The sequence below is a fragment of the Agelaius tricolor genome, unplaced genomic scaffold (genome assembly GCF_023055355.1).
Source record: "Agelaius tricolor isolate 1412-34295 unplaced genomic scaffold, bAgeTri1.0.p SCAF_2, whole genome shotgun sequence".
Classification (NCBI taxonomy): Eukaryota; Metazoa; Chordata; class Aves; order Passeriformes; family Icteridae; genus Agelaius; species Agelaius tricolor.
In genome coordinates this window covers 63,037,617-63,058,273 of record NW_027269262.1, presented here as the reverse complement: position 1 = coordinate 63,058,273, position 20,657 = coordinate 63,037,617, and the positions used below count along the sequence as shown (strand labels likewise).

Sequence of the window (20,657 nt, the reverse complement as noted above, 5' to 3'; positions counted from 1 at the left end):
TCGCTAATAACATCTAAATCCTCAGAAATTAAAAAAAAATAAAATAAAAAAAAAAATTAAAAAAAAAAGGAAAGAAAATAATAATTGTAAAAGCGTGTGTTGGCGGGGCGGGAATGGGGGGCGGCCGGCGGCGCTCTCCCGTGTGACGGCGGGCCGAGAGCGGCGGCAGCGGGCGGCGCGGCCGGGCAGGCGCGGTGCTGCCGCCGGGCGAGGCGGCGGCGGCGGCAGCGGGAGGAGGCGGAGGAGGCGGTCGAGCCGCTCCAGGGAAGTTTTCTCGCCGCCGCCTCCCCGAAACCCCACCCCGCCAAGCGCGGCTCCGCGCTCCTCGAAACTTACCGCCGGGCGCCGCTCCTGGGGAGCCGCCGGGCCCGCGCCGCCGCCCCGGAGGCCCCGCGGAGTAAGTGCGCGCCGGGCCGGGCCGGGCCGGGCCGGGCCGGGCCGAGCCGTGCCCGCCGCCGGGGGTGCCGGACACGTGGGGCGGGCGGGAGGCGCCGGCTCAGCCCCGGGGGTTGCGCGGGCGCGCAGCGGAGCGGGGCCGGCGGCCGGAGGGAGGGAGGGAAGGAGGGAGGGAGGGGCGAGGCCGCGGAGCCCCGGCGTGGGAGGGGAAGGGGCGGCGGAGCGCGGCTCGCCCGGCGCCGCGGGAGCCCCGGTGCCGGCCGGGGCCGCCGGGCGGTGCGGCAGCGCTGGACGCGGGCTGTGTGTCGGAGGGTGACACGACGCGGGCTGTGTGTCGGAGGGTGACACGACGCGGGTTGGGTGTCGGAGGGTCACAGGCTGCGGACGCTTCGCCGTGTGTGAGCGTGTCCGCCTTCGCTCCGCTCCCCGGGGCTGCCGGCTGTGGACACGGCAAGTGTCAGGGGAGCGGGGAGCGCGCAGCTCCTCCGACGGACGGACGGGGAAACGAGACCGATGCCCGGGCACCGACGGCGACCCCGCCGAGCGCGACCGCAGCGGGGTCCCGGGCACGGCCCCGCCGGCTGCCTGCCTCCCGCGGGTCGGGGAACGCCGGGATGGTGCCTGCTGATCCCCCCTCTCCGCTCCGCGCATCCCGGCACCTGGGGGGACAGCGCTGAGCCAGGGCAGCAGGGAGGGGGTGCACCCACAGGTGTATCCTGCCTCAGCTCGCTTTCTGGGGTTCTTATTTCTCCCGCCGTCACCTAAGACCTTAAAAGAGATGGATGGATGTGGCTACTTAAGAAATGGTTTTGGTCTCTGTTGTTCATCCTGGAGATAAAGCTTATTTCTTTGCAGGAAATACTCTGTTATTTAAGACTATACTCAAATTGGCAGTTTTTCTGTCACAGAGTTTTCTTCAATTATGAAAATATAACAGTAGGCTCCCCCCCTCCCTTCTCCCTCCCCCTTTCCCCCCTATTAGATTGGTAGCAGCACAGTGTTGTTTAAATTGCAAAGAGTAGCTCCCATTGACTTTTAGTAGCAAAACACTGTTAATTGTTACATACGCTCCAGCAAAATGCAGTATGAGCAGCAGCACCAGACAGTTGCTACGTTTGAAGACTCACACTTTCCATAATAGTTTAAAATAAAAATATGGTTATAAGAAGAGAAAATGGTCATTCAGTGCTGTCAGAAGTTCTTTAAAAAGAGTGATGTGTGGAAAGTCCCTATGAAACAATTTCCAGATTAGAGCTGTTCATTCTCTGCCAAAAGCTGTGTAAGCATGAACCATAATGAGGGTAGTTGTAGGATCATGGAGTAGGCAAGGAGCAGGTAGTCCAGCTGCAGCAGAAAGTAAGAGACAGAAGGGCAATATGTATGGAAATGTCCCTAATTGAGGACTGCAGCTCGTGGAGGTAGCTGGCACATCTTCTGAAGGCTAGTCTAGATACGTTCCTCCCAAACCTTTGTTCTAGCTTGTACACAACTTGTTCCACTGTAGATTTAAGTGTGATGTAAAACACAAGAATGCATGTTCTTCAACAACCTTTTAAAATGTATGGATTACTCTTTCTGAATGGTTTACCACTCCCTAAAGTTTTAGAAATTATAACAGCATCAATAAAAGTATTTATAACCCATCTAAGTAGAAATGAAGTCACTGGTTCCTTTGGTGACCATAACCAATGGTTACCAATAGCACCAATAACTGGTGTTATTCATTCCAAGCTTGATGTATCATTATTGATTTTCTTCATTAACTACATCTTCCCGTGTGAAGTGAATCACAAATATGGTAGAATGAGAAAGGACGAAGCAGTCTTTTCTTTTTTGTTTGTTTGTGGCTCTGTCCTCCTTGTGCTGCAAAACTTGTCACTATGGGCAAGGTGAGGGATGGACTCTGGCAGGAGAATTGTAAAATCTTCAGAGGTCATTTGAACAATTTCTCCTAGTCAGCCAGAAACTGGGGCCCTCTTGCATCCTGTGCATTTTGAGAGTTTTACGTTATTTTCTTTGTTTCTCTCATTCAATTGCTTAATTATAGAATCCAAAAATATTATTGCTCAAAATAACCTTTTCTTCTAGATTTAGAGAGAGGGAGAGTGATACAAAATGAAGAGTTTAAATTGAGTTAGGAAGCTTGAGATTTTTTTTCCTTTCTATCATTTTTACTCTATTTGACTGTTTAATCTGATATACCAAACATCATAAGATAATGATTTCTCAAATGTCTGGACACTTTTAGTGGGTTTTTTTTGTTTTTTTTTCCTCCCTTTGTGACACAGAATATCTTCTCCCTCAGTCTGATAGTGCTAATCCTACTGCATGGAGCTAGGAAGTAAAAATATGAATTTACCATTGAATTCTGTGATACGGGTGAAGCTACCATGAAAAGGCTCTAATGGTTGGACCAAGCAAAGTTTGCCTGGATTTGATGGTGTGACAGTGAGCTGTGGCTGCCTGGCAGTGACCCCCAGAGGGGCACCCCTTGGTGGGGCTGGGGGCAGCTGCTGTCCCTAATCAAAGCCCGGGCAGGCAGGCAGTGCCCCAGTCTGCCCAGGGCCCCCTCCTCTGTGCTGGGCTGCCTGCAAAAATCCCCGCGATGAACTCCCACCCTGTGAGGTGGGTCTGCGTTTTTGCAGCTCCCCTCATAATAAAGTGAGCTAGGAGAAAGCTCTTTTTATTTATAAGAACGGAAATTGTGTGTAAAGTCCTTAAAATCAAGGAGGCCACAGCTGGGTACTTCATATGCTTTTAAAAGCTTTTCCAACTCCAAGTTGTTTCTCTGTCCTTCCCATGCTGTTTCCATAGCGAGTCACACCTACTGCTACTTTAGGCAGTTGGCCTAATTCCTGAAAATTTTGAATTTTAATTACTCAGCTCAATAGCTTGAGCTCCTTATCATCTGAATATTGAAGGGGATTGCATGGTGTTGTGTGAATAAAATTTTCTTTTTTTTGTGTTTTAGGTTATATTGTTCTCAAAAGCAAGTGAAATATTATGTTCAAAATGATAGTGTAGTTCATTCTTCACTTTTTCCTTTATTACGAAATATTATTTATTAAATAATATTTATTAAAACTTAGCTATAGCATTATTTGATAAGTTAAACTATTTTTGTAATAGTTGTAAAAATCGTGTTCTATAGTTAATAACTAGTGTCTGTTCTGTTCTTCCCACTTAATATATTGCTATAGTCAGTAATATATAACAATAATTAAAGTTTCATCTTGAGCTGTGATGGTGAAAAAGCTTGCAAGACTATTAGGATAAACAAACACTTAAGAAGCGTGCCTGTTGCTGGAGGACAGACTGATTTATTTAACTACCTAATTTCTACTGAGTTTTGCTCTTGAGTCTTTGGGGTTTTTTTTAATGACTGTATATAGAGTTCATTCTCATTGGTAGATACAGTTTGGAGACATGGAGAACTGAAACTAAATATTGTTGCTTGACTAGGTGCATTTTTTGCTGACAAAAACCACAAAATGCATCTTTGTGTAGTTGTATAAGCAAAACCTATTTATCAAGATTCCAAATCCTTAAGTTTTCAGTTTTTATTATGTTAAAAATGAGGAGTTACTGAATTCATTTTCATAAAAACATAGTCTGGAAGAAATCAGAGGAGAAGGATATCATCTGTCAAAAAGATATGATAAAGTTGAACAGAACAACACTAAAAACCAAAAATGTTTCAGCATTGTTTTGCAAGGAATTTGGAGTCCTATAAATACTCCTACAATAATTTTCTTCTTCTCCCCTCTTAGATTCCAATGCTAATTGTCCAAATTTGTCAACAATGTATTGGTGGGGTTTAATTTCATAAGGAGTGACTGCTGGCTAGAAACGAGAGAGAGGTCCCAGCCAGTGCCTCCTTGCTTGACCCCACTGACAGCAGGGATGGCCCCACAGGGAGCTGGGCAGTGCCTTCCCTGGGATTGCTCCTGAGGGGCAAGAGCTTGAGGATGTAGAACAGAAACGTGAAGGGAAGTTGGCATCATTGTTAGGTAAAATCAGTGTCACTTCTGCCTTAAAACTAGTTTTCAGTTAGTGAATTGTGGGTATTTCTGGTGACCATGGGCCAGGCTTCCAAGAGTATTTAGATGGCTAAAGGTGCAGCTGGGTCTTTACTGTAATTCACAAGAGTGCTTGCAGACAAACAGACAAACAAGGAAGTGTAAATGGCTGTAGATGCTTAGGCTGATGTGGTGCCTTTAAATGTCCCGTTGGATCTCACACTGACAGATCTGACAGTTAGTGGTACAGCCTTCTGGTTTTCTCAGTTTGGGACTATTCATGCTCTTTCATTTGGATTTAACAGAGGTTGAAAGAGATCCCATTCTCAGAAATGAGTCCAAATGAAGAAAATAGACTACTTGCACCTACTAGTGAAACTCATCCCAATTTCAAGTTGGTACCTCTACTGCATGAAGAGAAGCAGAAGTATTTGTAGAGATTGATCTGTTGTAAAGATTGAAAATAACCTGCTCATTGCACTGATTGTTGTGACTCACCAGTGAAAATTTTGGTGGACCTCAAGAGACAGGGAAGTTTTCTTGTTGTGAAGAAGACAGCAGCATCCTTAGCCTTGCTGCTAGTGGTGTGAGGAAGGTCCCTGCTGTGCACATTGCCTTGGTGGTTGATCCATTGTGAGATCTGCAAGTGGCACTCCCATGGAGACACCAGAGACGTGGCTCTGTGCCACACAAGGACAACTCCACTGCTCCCAAGGGCAGGAGGGGTCCAGAGGCAGCTGGGATCTCACAGAACCACTGGGACCTCAGCTGGCCCTGACCCAATGCTTGGGTCCCCCTCACCAGGAGATGCCAAGGCTTTGGCCTCTGCATTTCCTGGTTGAACGTTGGCTTTCTGTAGCCAGGGTGACTCCCTTGCATCCATGCTTTCTGTAACCCATCTCTCTGGGTGGATTTTGCTGCTCTCTGGGATGCTGTGGCATCCACTACTGAAAATATTGCTGGTAGTGTTTCTTACTTGAATGCTTTTACCAGCTTGGGGGAAGCCTAGGTTTTAATGAAGGTTGTTACAACTTCAGACTCAAATTTATCTGATTTATTAAAAAAAAAAAAAACCTTTAAAAATTATAAAACTTAGACATTTCACCTAGAGGAAAATTACTTTAATTGCTCTGTGTAAACCTTAAAACCTCTACATGTGACCTGTATTAATTATAACTAACAAACTTTTACCTGTTTGCACTGAATTATGCAGAAGCAGGACAAGTTGCTTGTTGTTAGACCACAAACTTTTATAGACTTCATATATTTTACAAACTACTTTAAAAGCACATGTAAAATAATAAGTAATGCCCTACCTTTAATCTAAATTTATAATAGGTGTAGAAAGGCTTCTTAAAGCACATATATAATTACTACATTGTACAGAACCACACGAGTTGAAAGAAAGCTTTGTTTGTGAAGTATCTTACACTTCTCTCCTGAGCTAGGTAAGTATTCCAGTTGCAAGTTATGATTTGTAGCTCAACATTTTTCTTGTATGTATTTCATATTTTTTAGTAACCATGACACTTCACCTAATAGTGTTAATCTGTTCATCCCCCCCACCTTTTGTAGCCTGTTTGACACATAGAAAGCAAAAAACAAATCCATTGCTCAAAGACATGATGACAAAGGAATTGGCTGTTGCATTCTGGTTTTATTCTTTGTTAATGGTATATAAATAAAACCAGGGAAAATCTAACTTTTTGATGATAAAGATCCTATGGAATGCTAAGGGGAAAGCTGTTTAATCCTTATTTGAGGCAAAGTTCACCTTGTAAAATGTAATTTTATTAATTTTTAAAAGCAGAATTTTTATGTTTTCACCTAAAGAACATTCTTTATTTCCTGTCCTAAACTGTTAGTGTGTTTTTCTGCTGAACAGTTTCAGCCTACATTTCAGATACAAATAAGTTGATCCCACTGGATAGTTTAAATGTAGTATTAATTTTGTAAGTAATTTAGAAAAGAAATTCTGGCAAGCAAGTAACCAGTATAATTTTAACATTGTTCTACAGCTTGGCTTTTGTGTGCATTTAGTATTCAATGAAAAATATGATCTTTTGCTATGTTTGGAGAGCTCTGCTTTTAGAATAACATTATTGCTTTAAATTTTTGTATGGATATGTCTCCCACTTTAGCCTTTTGTGGAGCTTCTTGTCTGAGGCACCCTGTTGGATGTTTGTGTGAGGGAGATTGAACTTAGAAATTTGTCCTTTGCAGGCACCAGGTCTCATACCTGAAACATATTCCAGGTCCTAATTCCTGTTCAAAACCATTCCTGACCATTGGCTGAGGGAAGCAACTCAGACTTCATGAAGACAGTTTTTGAAACAGTTATATTTCAGGTTTAGATCTTGTGAAAGCAATGGCAAATTATTTACTTCATTTTTTTCCCGTTCTCCAGTCTCATTACCCTTCTAACTTTTGAACACCGCATTTTCAGGCTTCTGTCTCCACCCCAGGAGAGTTTTCTTTGTATTTGACAATCTTTTCCAGTGCTGGGAGACCAGAGAGCTTTTCTGAGCTTGCTGAAATTGGCAACCAGGAGATTCCCATAAAAACATGCCAATATCTTTTGCCTTTGTTTGTTTCTTCAGGTAGGACTTTTCTGTTATCCCCACTCCACTCTCCAAAGGTCTCAATAAGTGTGCAAATCAAGCAGAATCATTTTTGTAGGTTTCTTCCACTTGATGTGAATAGCAAGGAGAGTGGTGAAGAACTGCTCAAGGACCTTAGGAGACAAGTCAGTAGACAATCAAATGACAAGTGAAATTCTGCAGATATAAATGGGAACTGCTAAACCTCAGTTAAAATAGTTGTAGCTCTACATGGAAGGTGATCGGCTCTGGGCTGACCCTTTCAGAAGTGGGCTCTTGGCATCTAAGATAATTCCAAGAAAATTTGTTCAGTTCTCAGTAATTTCCCCTAAAATGAATGTTCAGAACTGCTAGGAACTAAAAAAAAAAATAAATAAATAAAAAAAAATTACATAGGCTACAGGAGGAGAATAGAAAAGTACTTGAGAGAGTTGTACTGAGGATTGCTACACAGATGAACTCCATCTGTCTCAGGAAACCCTCTGAGCTGAAATAGCAGGAAACTGGGAAAATGCTGTGAAAATGGCATATACTTGTTCTGTTCTTGCCCTCCTTCTTCTGTTGCTGGAGACAGCACCAGGAGGATTGTTGGTCTCAACCAGTATCGTGGCCCTTGTGTTCTCAACACCTTTTTCATGATTTAATGGTATATGGGAGAAATAGGGCACAAACTCTATTGTTGAGTTGTTCCTTCAAGACATATTTAGGCTTACAGTGTGATAGAAATTTTATAAATGTAATCAGGATTCAGAAAGTAGCACAGATGTATTCCCCAGACTGTCACTGATATAATTTGCCTGTGATGTATTTTTTGTGTTCATAGTGCTTCATTTCTACCTTATTTCTTGCCTGCTTTTGCTCTTGAGTCTCCTTGGTTATTCTGGTTCAACACCCAGTGAGATTGCTGTGTAGGCAGATGAGACCTCATGTTTCCTTACCAGAACTTTAACTTCTCAGTGAAGCTAAAAATGTTAGGGAAATACCATAGTTTTAATCTTCAAAGTAAAGTTAAAAGTGATTACCTAGAGAGCAAAACAAAATTCTTGATACTAAATTTATGTTATTTACTTATAAAGAACAAGATTTATTTGGTGCTGGACCTAAACTTGACAGTGAGTGTAAGAGCTATGAGTTTTAAACATGCCTGTCCAGGACACCAGAGTGCTTGTTCTATTTTATATAAAGGAAACCTTATCAATAAAACTGAAAACTTTCAGCCTCCTCTCCCACAGGTTTACTTCAGCCACAAGTCTCTTGACACTTGGTGTATTTCTGTTTGATGGTAGTGGAAAAAAAGGTCTGTTGAGATGACCATGGGTGTTTATTGGGGTGCAGAAATGGTGACCTACCCCCCCTGGTGTTTCTCAGTGTGTTACCTACATGCTGCATGGCCACAGAACAGACTGGGGGTCTGCACACCCCCAGAGTCTGTGTCTGCTCGGTGTCAGCTCTGCAGTTGGTGTGGGATGCCTTCATGCAGGTGTGCATGGTAGGTCCCACACATCTGGGCACCTATCTGTTTTGCTGGAGTCCCTGAGGCTCACTGGAGGGCAAGATGCTGTATTGCATCTGCAGGCATTCCAGGCTGAATCAGAGGTGGTCTTCAGTCATAGCCCTGGAGTTAATTGTTTATAAAGCTGCTGAAAGGTCCCTACTAAATTTCATTTTTTAAAAATACCTTTCCTCTTCCATTTTATTTCCTTCCTCTTTTTTTTTCTTTATTTTTGGTTTTCAGCTGTTACACTTGGCAAGTTTCTTTCCCAGCATTTGGAAATAATTGTTTTCTAAATGCTACCCAGGTTATCTGCCAAATGTAACACCTTAAAAGGAAGTGGGGGTGGGGGACGAGAGACCTACCTGGGAATGGAGTGAATGTTGTGAGTCTTTAGAAAGTGCCTAAAGGAAATTTACCAAATATAGCACCTAAAATCAAAACCATTGAGTTTCCTCACGTTAACTGTAAAATACCACATGCTATCATCTACAGGGTAAAAAAAGGCCATTTCACCCAGTCTCAGAACTTCTTCTGTTATATTCTTTACTAAAAGATAAAGCACGTGTGGCTTTTGGGGTTCTTTTTCTTCTAACAAATGTGTATAGTTTGGGGAGATACAATTTTTTCAAAGTGTTAGTGGAAAAATCCCATCAGTTCCTGAGAAAGCATAAGAAAATAAGTAAGAGCAAAGCAGAAACCACTGATGGCACTAAAAATGACCTTATCTTGGAGACTTTGCAATGGCATAATCAGCCGGGAGGTTGTAAGACAGGATTGATTTTGCTGGTGGCACAGGAACAGGATGAAAAGTTTAATTCCTTCTCCTTGGTGATGGACGGGCTAAGGCAGCCCAAGGTAATGTGTTGGTGCTGTTTCTGCTCACTGTAAGTTTTGTCAGGGGCTCAGTGCAGCTGAAGGTGTGTTACAGCAGCCCTGGGACAGCTCCAAGAGGTGGATTAGTGGTGGTGGAGGTCTTGCATGGGAAATGCACAGCTTTTATGAAGAACAGCTTGGCAAGCATACAGAATCAGGTTCCTTGTCCTTAGATGTAGGTGTCTAAGTGCCAGGGGTCAGCCATGGCCAGTTACTTTTCGGTCACCCTTGTGTTGGGTACTCTCTCTGCAAGTGGTCAGCCTCCACCGGCACCTCCCAGCCCGAAGAGCATTTATCAGTGACTGTCTTTAACATCTGCTTCCCGGGTGATCCACCACTGGCTTTGGCCAGGTTTTCAGGTGGGCGCTGGGATGGGGACAGGGGGACAGCACTTCCATGAGAAGGAGCTTGTTCAAGCTTCTGCCACCTCTGCAGCGTTGCTGGGAGGGGCTGGCAGCCGCCCTGTGCCTGGCGGCAAAGGCGCGTGTTGGGATCCGCGTGTGTGGGGAAAATTGCACAGCGCTGGCTAACGTTTCAGAAATCCCCCATAAACCACTTTCTGTGCTTCTCTGTGGGTTCTTTTAATGCCCTTTTAAATGGTAATAGCTGCTTGGAAACAGGACTGCTGGTCATTGTGCCTGGTACAACAGTACTTCTTTAGCTGGTGGGACTCTTAATACTGTTGTGTATTTAATGGTAATAATAATTTACAAAGCAAACGACTTCCAAAGAAGTAGAGAAAAATAAAACAGGATATGTGCTTTCATGACTTCTCTTCAATTTAGATCTTGTCTTTTTCAATAAATTGAATTTTTGTCCTACTCATATTTGATGGCACATTTTGCATATAGCAGCTTCTATGTAATAGATATATTTGGATATATTTTTTGATGCATTAACATGTCAAAGGAATTTAATTAGTTTTTGTAAAGCTTCACTAAGGGTTAAAAATAACCTAACATGGCAATTAGAATCAGGATAACTAAGTTGCTCTTGTTTAAAAGTTGAATTTTTCAAAATTAAAATGACTTAATTATTATTACTTCATTGTGGATCAGCTGTTCTGTGTTAACATCTAGGCCTTCATGTTACTGTGACTTGATTCTGCTGCCAGCGATCTCTGGTGTCTCCTGAGCAAGACAAGTCATTGCCCCTAGCAGTGTGGGTGGGTGCCCACATATATAGGAGCTTTTTGTAAACCTCTTTTGCAGAGACATGAAGTGCAGCATATGTCAGAGCAGAAATTACAAGAGTAGGCTCTTTTAACACTGGTGTGTTATAGGAATCTTTCCCAGAGAGAGAAAATATTTGCCACAGCAGTTCCTGCAAGTTCGGTCGCCTAATTACGGCTGAACTATAATATACACTAAAACATATATGCTTTTTCCTTCTGGGCTTCAAGAGAAAATTACCAGTCTTTGTAAAGTTTTCTTTCCATTAGTAAAGAGAGCACTGCTGATCTGAAAATCCATCAGGTCATCCATACCAGCATTACATCAATTGACTTTTGAATATTTTTCCATTAGAAAAGGCTCCATTTTATTCCCTCGCTGAAGTGGCAGACTTTCAGTTTGTGCGGTTTTTCCATTTATTGAGTTTTGCAATAAAAGAGTTTTTGAAACAGATGTCAGTCATTGCTTAGGAGTGGGGCATTGTTAGAGGGCTGTTTTCTTCTCTCTTTTTTTTAAGTTAGAAAAAAATCTTTTCCTTTCCCTCCCTAACTTTAATTGACACTTTTAAAAGCCATAAATAGTTTTCTAACCTATAATCTGGTGTCAGAACAAATATAAGCACCAAACCCTGATTTCACAGAAATATTGCAGATTGGCCATTGTTCTCAGCAGGAGCAGGACTGGATTTGATCTCTCAATTGTAAACCAGAAAGAAGGGAGTGGATGCATTGCAGAAGCATGGTTCATATTAGCATCTTCCTTAGGGTGTGGAGTGGACCTGTTAACACTTTCTTAATGCTTAGATTTTATAGAAGTAGCCAAATATGTGCAGTGAGTAGTGTCCAAAAAACTGGGTTTGAAAGGATTTTTTTACTTTCTTGCTAGAGTCTTATCCAGGTAGAAAGATAGAGACTTTGGTTCCTGATCCTAAAATATATGTATTTCCTGTACAGAGTGGTTTTAGGACAAACAGAATGTCTTCAGACCATATCTTCAACTGTCACAGAAGAGCAAAGTGTTATTCACATTTCTGTGTATATATAACGTGTATGTGTTTGTGTGTATAAATCACATTTTCATTTTTATTCTTTGTGGACAGCCTTTTCCCCATGTATTTTTTAAAAAGCACCAGTTTTTCTAATGAGCATTTAGCTGGGTTTGTTTAAATTAAATAATGAATAATTCTGAATTTTAAGATGTTTACAGCATTTTACTCTAAAGGAGGGAGGAAGGAAACCATATTTTGGGTAGCTGTTTGGGAGGGTAAGCTTTTGGTGTTTCATCTGAGTACTTCACTGTTACTTTAAACATCAAAGAGCACCCTTTCTGAAGGTGAGAGAACACAAAGCATCCCATATTTATAATTTATGAGGCCTAAGACTGTGACCTAATGTAAACTTGAAGAGATTTAGTATAAAAATATCCTTAGCTTGAGGGCAACGTTTGAAAACTTTGTGGATTTTCTTTTTTATCCTGGCTCAGTCTACAATCATATTGCTTTGTTATTATTTCCTCTTAGCATTAAAGTACGATTGACATTGACAGATATCAGGGGAAGGCTGAGCTTCCTAAAGGGAAAAAAAAAAGGAAAAAAAAGAAGAAGAGATGTGTTGTTGGCACAGAAATAGTGGCGGTAGGAGCGTTCCTGGCTGCCTTTTATTCTTCTGCAGAGAGTGAGCACAACGGGGCTCTCGCTGCCTGCTTTTGGCTTGCATGGATTCGCAATAAACAGCTCAGCTATGTGTTTATTTTCAAGAGTGATTCAATTCTTCAAAGGCAACTGCTCCCAACTTGTGAATACTTGTTAGTTGCTGGAAAGTTGCAGAAGTGAAGATCAGCTCCTAGTTTCATACCAACAAATTAATCCAACGATGTGGTGCTGTCTTTTCCACAGGTGTGTGTGTGCTAGCACTGTCTGAAGCTCCCTGTAACTAATAGCCTGAATATAATTTGGAAAGAGAAATCTTCAATGGAAGACCCCGAGGGAATAAATGGGAAGTCTGTAAGTAAACAACTTGTCAGTCCTGAGAAAAAAAGTTGTGGCTTTTAAAGAGGCAATTATTTCTGTGGCAACCGGGCAAAGGAAAGTCTTAAGAGAGCTACATGCACTTTTAGTGATTGGAAGAAGCAGGGAATGATGAAATTAATTGAGAGATGGAGGCTTGTGCTAAAGCTACAGAAAATTAAGTATGGATTTTAAAATATTTGTCCTCAGTGATTCATATTACAAAATGATGGTTGTTGCTTTCTCTAAGAAATATTTGGCCTGCTGTGTTTATGTGTTAACATTTTTATCTGTTGGAGAGTTTTCATCCCATTATTTGAAGTTATTTCTCTTTGCCTTTGTGAATATATGCAAATACTCCTTCTGGGAAAAGTAAGTGCAACTCCTAGCTGCAAAGTCTTAAGAACAGTGGCAAAAAATGTAGTAGCGTTGTTTGTTGTAAATGCCTGTTTGTAGAGTCACAATAATAAGAAATTTTGCAAACTATCAAGCACAATTAAGAATGTTTAATGCACGGTCAAATGATTAGTTGTGTGTTTGGGATTTGTTAGTTTAATTTGTGACATCATTCTTGGCACTCAGTGAAATTCAAAATGCTACATATATGTTTTTATTCTGAATTGTTTAACAGAAAGTGTGCGCATTGAGATTACCTTATTTTTATCAGTTGTAAAATAAGTCCAAAAGCTATTTAGTAAATTTAATTAGATTTATTTCCTGCATTTTTTCCTGATGTGTTTATTTTCTACATTTGACAGTAGTCTATTCTCTCTCACTCTTCACTTTGTATTTTATGTTTCTATATCCAGTTTTCCTGATGCTTCCATTTCATGTAGCAACAGAATAGAAAAAAACAAGCCCCTTGATAAAACAAGCCTGTTGTGTTGTGTGTTTTTTGTTACACTTCATGTGTAGTGCAATTTTTGCTGTCTGAAGCAATATGGCTTTGATTATTTTCCAATGTTCATTTGTTCCAGTCTTGTCTCTATGTGTATGTTTGGGTATTTATCCATCACTGCTACTACCATGTTAACTTTCAGGGAAAGGGTGGCCATGGTTACCAACAGGCACTAAACAGGGATGGTCCTGTTTGCAGTTGCCGTGCCAGAGCTTTCAGCACCACCCAAGCTCCTCGTTCTGTTTGGAATCAGGCTTTCCTCCATGCATGAAAAGCCATTCCCTGATGCTGTCAGGATTTTCTGTGGCTTCCACTGCAAAACTTCCCCTCTGTGTGCCCGGCATAGCCTGGGCTTTGTGTGCTGTGGAGGGTTTGGGCTGGGTGATTGTGTTCTGGGGCTGTGTGTAATGACAAATGTAACTGTCACTTAACATGACAGGAGTTTTGAGGGAAATATTTGTTCGTGATTTGGCACCACCAGCACTCCTGTTGGGGTTATTCATTCCATTCCTTCTTTTCACCACTTGGTCCAGAGAGCCTGTAAAATGCTGCATTTGCTCAGAGTTTCCCTTCACATTACCCAAGTGGGTGGTAGTTGTTGATGCTATCAGGATTATCAAAATCTAAGCCAGTAACTGCTGAATAGACCTACTGCACTGACCAGCACTCAGGCTTCTGTAGGTGAGGACTGAGGTGCCCAAAGGTACATGACACAGGGCAGGGTGTGACTTTTCTGATTAAAGTGTCATTGGAGAGGTTTAAAATTGGGGTATTAAACCCTGGAATCAGATCCTTCAATTAGGTCTCACTTGAAGTCTTTCATAACTGAACAGTCTGCTGCATTTGCATCAGCCACATGACCAGCAGGGAGATTTCCTAAAAGCAGTCATCAGAAGGCAAAATAGTCTCTGTGAAAATAAAGATGATGGCATGAACATTGGTTTTTGTTTAGTTTGCTCTGTGTGTGTGCATAGAAAGAAAGAGAGGGTGAGGGATAGATTAGCACTCTGTAATTAGAAACCAGAAACCAAACCTGTTTGGGATTTAAGATCCCAAACACATTGTAGTGACTTTGAAAACCTGGTGCTAGTCCATAGAAAAAGAATAAAACTTCCCTACACATACCAATTGAAAGGTAATTTAATTTTGCAACTGGCCAATGCAAACTATGTGATGGAAGCAATTCCAGGTACGTGTGGATAAGGGAGGAGCTTTATTGAGCAACTGAGAAATGAAGCTGGATAGTGTAAAAAAAGTTATCAGACAGCAGTATGAGAGAGTATATGAGGAAGTGCTTTGCCATTGTCTTTGGCCAAGATTTCTCTTTTGAGGAAGAGGATGGTGTTGCACTTGGGAATACACCCTGTCAGTGTTGATGTCTGCAGAGGATTCCATAATAAGCCCAGTAAATTCACTTCTGCACTTCTGTTACACTCACACAGCTGAGAGAGTATTTTAGCCATTTCCTAATCAAGAAATGGTTCTAATTGTACTAATAATCATGTGCTTGATTTACATTCTGTAGGAAATGAATTTCAAACTTGGGCTTGCAGACTTGAACATTATGTCTGCCCTGCCTTTCCTTTACTGGATGCTTGAGAAAGAAGCAAAACACAAACCTGAGGCTGGCTGGACAGATGATGTCAGTATTTCATCCTGTCTGAAAATTTCACTGAAGTTCTGTTGCTTTCTTTCCAAGTCCAAAAAAGACTTTGAAGCTTTTTTGCTTATGATATATGCACCTATCAAAGATGGTTCACTCATGTTTCATCAAGCTGAAACAAATGGTTGGGTTTTTTTAATTAGTATTTTCTTCACCATCCTGAAGGGGCTTTTCTGTCTGTCAGTCATTTGCAACAAGTCCCACTGCTCAAATATACTTGAGAAATTAAAAAAAACAACCTCTTGTTTTAATTATTTTTGAGATGAAAATGTCATTTTGGGTGTTAGAGAAATTCTGATTGTAAGGAGCCTGGGGCTGTGTAATAGTACATCTTATACCAAACTGATTTAAAAAAAATTATGCAAAATTATCATTGCTTGTATTTGTGGTAGGCTAAGTCTACCAGTTCCAAACTTGGCATTGGCATGAATCTATTGCCCTAGAAACCCTCCAGAAGCCCTAAAAACATGACAAACACTGATAAGATTCAGCATGATAACCCAGGTGGTTAGAGGTACCCTGATGATGACTTCTAAAAAAACTCGAAAAAGGCAGCGTAGAGGTCAGCAGGTATTTTATTTAATTTGATTTGCCTGTCTTTGTTTTTTTTTTTTTAATGTGTGGGGTTTATTTATTTGCAAAACTCAGCACAAGAAAATTTTCACAAGTAAATACGGGCATGTTTTTAGCAATTACTATACCCTCTGGGGATGTTTTGGAGGGCTTTTCTTCCATAACTCTCTCTCTGGTAGCAATATTAAGTTATTATATAACATAAAATAATTTTCATTCCTTCCCTGTCCAGGCTCATAATTGAAAATTCTCATTGCAAAATTGCACACCAAGAAGTATTTTCAGCAAGGAGTGTTTTTGATGATGGAGTTTGCCCATCTGGAAAACAGAGCGAAGACTCTGAGGCCCTCAGCAGTCAAGGTATATCCAAATAGTGTGCACCCAATGAGCCAAAAGAGGAGGTGCTCTTGGTCCACTCCTGCAGTCAGTCTTCTCTGATTCCCCCCACAGCCCCCAAACCTCAGCTTTCAGTCAGCACTCTGGGCAGCCTGGCTGTGTATTTCCAACTTCTTTCTCCTCCCTGCTGCTCCCTGGACACTTCTCCCATGCCACGTACCAGAGAGCGGCACTTTGTACCGAAAATTCACCTCCTACCTCTGTTAGTGGAAAGACACAGAGCAAGTAGCTGGTTTCAGCAAGAAAGGGGGAGGGAGAAAATAAAAACCCAAACCAAAAAACATCCAGCACCTGGCTGCAGCAAAATAATGAATTTTGCAGCAAACATGCGAGATTCTGTGGAATCTTGGAAAAATGCCAGACTCCACGACCACAGAAATGCTGAGTCCATGGGGCCCAGAGAGAGATGGCTGGGGCAGTTCACATCTCTCTGTCTTTGTTTCAAGCTCCTTGCAGTCTTACTGAGGCATCAGATTACACTCTCTTCACATTTTCAAGGTTATCTTCACTACCAGAAGGGCTAGAAAGTTCATTTTGTTTCAAGGCGAGCCAGGATCCGGCAGCACAACTCTCGAGCGGTTTCAGAGGCCACGGCCACGGTGATGGCATGGCTGTGCCTGAGGGCATGGCTGGTGACCTGCACATTTGAACAGCATCATCAATGACATGTTTGTCATGCTTACTCACATTACCTGTTTGTCACATTAGGGAGCAAAGTCTATGAGGAGGAAGAGTGAAAATAGAAGTATTTTAACTTTGGTTGAAAACTTAGAGCGTTGTCACTGTGAAAGTCATGCATGTGCTGCCTAGTTTTTGTCAAAGACTGGCAAAGTTCTCCCCTCTGTGTTCCCCTCCTGTTCTGAAGAAATGCGTGACACGCTTCCTTTTTGGAAAGCTCTGCAAGGCAATAACCAACAAGCACCACGCAATTGCAATCTGTAACTGAGCCTATAAAATGTAATCGCCTGCACCCTTCCCACTCCCCTTCCCCTCTCTATCTGCAATTGGTAGAATATTGGAAACATAAGCCACAAAACCCACTTATTACACTCAGTAAGTGTCAAAAAGAATGAACAGCCGGAACTAGCTGATGTATTTAAGTTCCCCAAATTGAAGTGAGCTGCTGCTAGGCTGTCTATGGCAACTGCTCAATCAGTAACTATTAATAGAATTTTTTCTTTCAAAAGGTTTTACTGAAAACACTCCTGAAAATTGTAAGCTGTTTGTGGACAGTTTGAAAACATTATTCACTACAGGCTCTTCATTCATCTGTGTTTGCAGAAAGTCCATGGAGAAATTCTTGTCATTTAAAATGTACCTTTCCTCATTGGTGGCAGAAATCCTAAAGTGCTGTAGGCAGCAGTGCTTGCAGCACTGACAGAAGTACTGCTACCCACAGCTTGTAGCATTGGGCATATTCCTCAAGGTCACCAAGACCTTTCAGGGGTTTTGTTGGGGGTCCATCAACAGATACCACCACTTATCTTGGTCACAAATCCTTGTTTCCTCAGAGGGGTGGAACTTCTGCTTTGTTACAGCATGAGGCATTTTTAAATGACTTGTAAAAGTGGGCATATGAGAAATACACAATCCATCTGACTTTTTCCAGCCACTGTGTGCAACCATTCAGCATGGAGTCTCTTCTTGAAAGTCTTGATGAAGTTGTAGCTTAGCCCTTAACAGTAAAAAGCAAACTGCCAGTGAAGTTTATTTTCTTTTTTACTAGGTTTTCTGGACCATTGTTCCGCTTGAGGAGCCATGTTTGTTAGTTTTGGCTCTCTGACTTCTCTTCCTTAAGGATAAACTCTCCTTAGGCAGTTGTACAACTATGCACTGAAAGACTGCATAGCAGTTTATTCACAGCCCAAGCTCCAGCCGAATTCAACTGTGTGACTTCCTGGCTTAAGCAGGGGTGCATCCGTAATGTAAATACCTACTTGATTCTGTGGAAAACCAGGAGGTTTTTTGTTTGCTCTTGTAAAAGATTCCTGCAGGAAGCTTAACTTTAAAGTTGGCATCCAGCCTTCTCTGCTGTGACTCGGATACTGATCTGATTTTGTGCTTTCATGGGCATTTTTATATTTGAAAATTTTTAATTCAACATTAGCTTTGCTTACAAGCTACAGAGCAGAATAAAATCACATTACAAACATTGTAGTATTAGATTTTATCACCATTTATTTCTTCTCGTCTGCCCAGGGATTTCTACATGTTCGGTAGAACTAATTTGCAGTCAGACACTGAGGTCTTCTAGAAGGCCAGCAGGCTCCACAAACTAATTTATCCAAATAACCAATCCCTCATAGGCCAACCATAGAAGGACACCAAAATGGCCTAAGCAGGCAAAGCCCCCTTTTGAAGTCTGGAATGTTTTGACTGACTTGAAACAGGCGGCAGGAATGAAGGGATAATTTTCAGTGACCCATGGGACTTTTTTGCCATTTTCAAATATTAGGTAAAACAAAGAGAAATTGCTTGTTCTAATTTAGAAAGACTTAACAATCCGGAAGGTAACCAGACTCAGAATTGAGTACTAAGGTATAAAGCTGAAGTTTACTTAATGCATTGAAGGTTTGCATCTGGGTATATGGTATTTACACACCCACACATACACAGGCTGCTTTACTTGTACATGCACATACCTAAACTGTTTTTTGAATTTGACTTCTATAAAAAAACTTTAGTACAAAATATATTTTTGCAATATTAATTGGACACCACCTGGAATGCTTATGGTTTTTCTTGAAATAATAATTTCTAGTTAAAAGGATGTGTTTCTGTTGCTGCTTCAAAAGCTGGGGTAGTCACTCAGATGCCAAGACTTCCATGCCATTTCTGTTTTCTTCCACCCCCTGTCCTGGTGCCATTTGAGTAAATGTAGAAATTAATACAATTTTGTACTCTTGCAGATACAAAAGAGAAGTATTTTGGTGTATACATAAACCCAAAATTTTCTATGAATACTTCTAGGGAGAAAGAGAGAATGTGAATATTTAGAAATAAAATGAAAACTTTACAGATCAGGTATTTCATGCTCTGCTACTTGAATGTGCATTTTAAAGACAGTGTGGAGCAATCACATGGATTTCAGCAACTTTTTTAGGGACATTCTCTTGTAAATTTGGTCTCAAGTTTACCATGCATATTTATGGGATAGGTAGAGCCCTGTATTTTGCAACACTAATGACACAGACCAACTCCAGCACTCAGCTTCATCCCCATGACATTGACTTGCAGGTAAGCTGGAGCTTCCTAGCAGAAGGAATGTTGTCTGTAAGAAGGGTCACTAAGCCAGTAGTGAAGCTGCTCTACCTGTGCTTAATAGAATTATGTTTCCTTAAAACAGTATTTTGACAAGGATTTTGGTCACCAACTCACCCTTTTCCCTCTGCCATCTTTGGTGGTTCTTGGCATGGAGCAATGCTGTGCAGCTCACATGTGTGTCCTGATAACTGTATGGATAGCAATGTCTGCAGATGGGAGGTTCAAGCTGGCACTTAAATATTTATGGTACTGGGTTGGGCTGTGGCTGTCACTGGTATTGCTCCTACATACAGAACAAACTCCTAGTTTTAGTTTATTATTTTACATGGGATATTGAAATATAAAAGTTCCTCCCAAATTCATATTTCTCTGAAATATTAATTCTTACTGTTATCCTGTGGTAATAGAAAATACAATACAATAGAATGACAAAGAAATCCTGTTTAAATGCAGTTTTCAATCATGTATATACTGACCTCAGATTAGTGGATTTCAGAAACATGATGTTTAAATTAATGTTATTTTGGTGTGAGTTTATATATGTGTGTCTGTGTGTGTCTGTGTGCATGGACTGTATTAGATTAAATTAAGTTACGTTCCAGCATTTACTTGAGGAATATAATTTTGTTAGTAGTTAATAATGTTAATGCCATGATTTTCTCATATTATGTTTACATATATGGCTACAGTAAAATCAAATTATATTTGCTGGGGGTAAGATTAGTCAGTCAAGGAGCTGTTTACAACAGGAGAAATTTAAATTCAGACTTGGTAGGAAAGAGATTCTTCTCTATTTCTGTCTGCCTTGCTGAGCTGTACTGTCTAGACTGTCCTGGAAGTCGTAGACTCAGTGGTCTCGTGGTCTGTGCACAGCACAGCAGCAGAGTCTGGCAAGGAATAGAAAGCTTCATAGGGATTTCTCATCAATCACATAGAATTTGTCATTTCGGCATTTTTGGCATTCAAAGCCTTATATTCTGCCACCACCATTCACACGGGGTGGACTTTCCATTGTACTGACAATGCACCTCTACAACTGTGCAGTGCAGCACATGGGAGAAAATTTCTTCCAGCTCCTGTGGAGGTCAGCTCCTACCCCAAAGCACAGGATTTGATTATCCTGATTGTAATTTACAGAGCTGTAAATGCTGTTAGTGGTCATGAGTCAAGGAATGAAATTGCTTGAAGACAAAAAAAAATGGTTTTATCTATTTTATTAATTCTCTTTTAAAAGAAGAAACTAGCAGAGTAAGTCATTTCAGACACATTTTCATACTTTCCTTATGCTGTGGAGTAACTTTAA

General features: G+C 41.3%; 1 protein-coding gene across 2 annotated transcripts in view; it reads left to right on the top strand.

Annotated features, from left to right (window-relative positions):
- Window positions 1-249: 249 nt before the first annotated feature.
- Window positions 250-20,657, top strand: part of EYA1 (EYA transcriptional coactivator and phosphatase 1) — a 159,752-nt gene continuing 139,344 nt past the window's right edge. For both annotated transcript variants that reach the window (XM_071420946.1, XM_071420940.1), the window contains exons 1-2: window positions 250-397; window positions 12,450-12,557. In XM_071420946.1, the coding sequence (XP_071277047.1) occupies window positions 12,525-12,557 (33 nt within the window). In that variant the 5' untranslated portion in view covers window positions 250-397; window positions 12,450-12,524. The remainder of the gene's footprint in view (window positions 398-12,449; window positions 12,558-20,657) is intronic.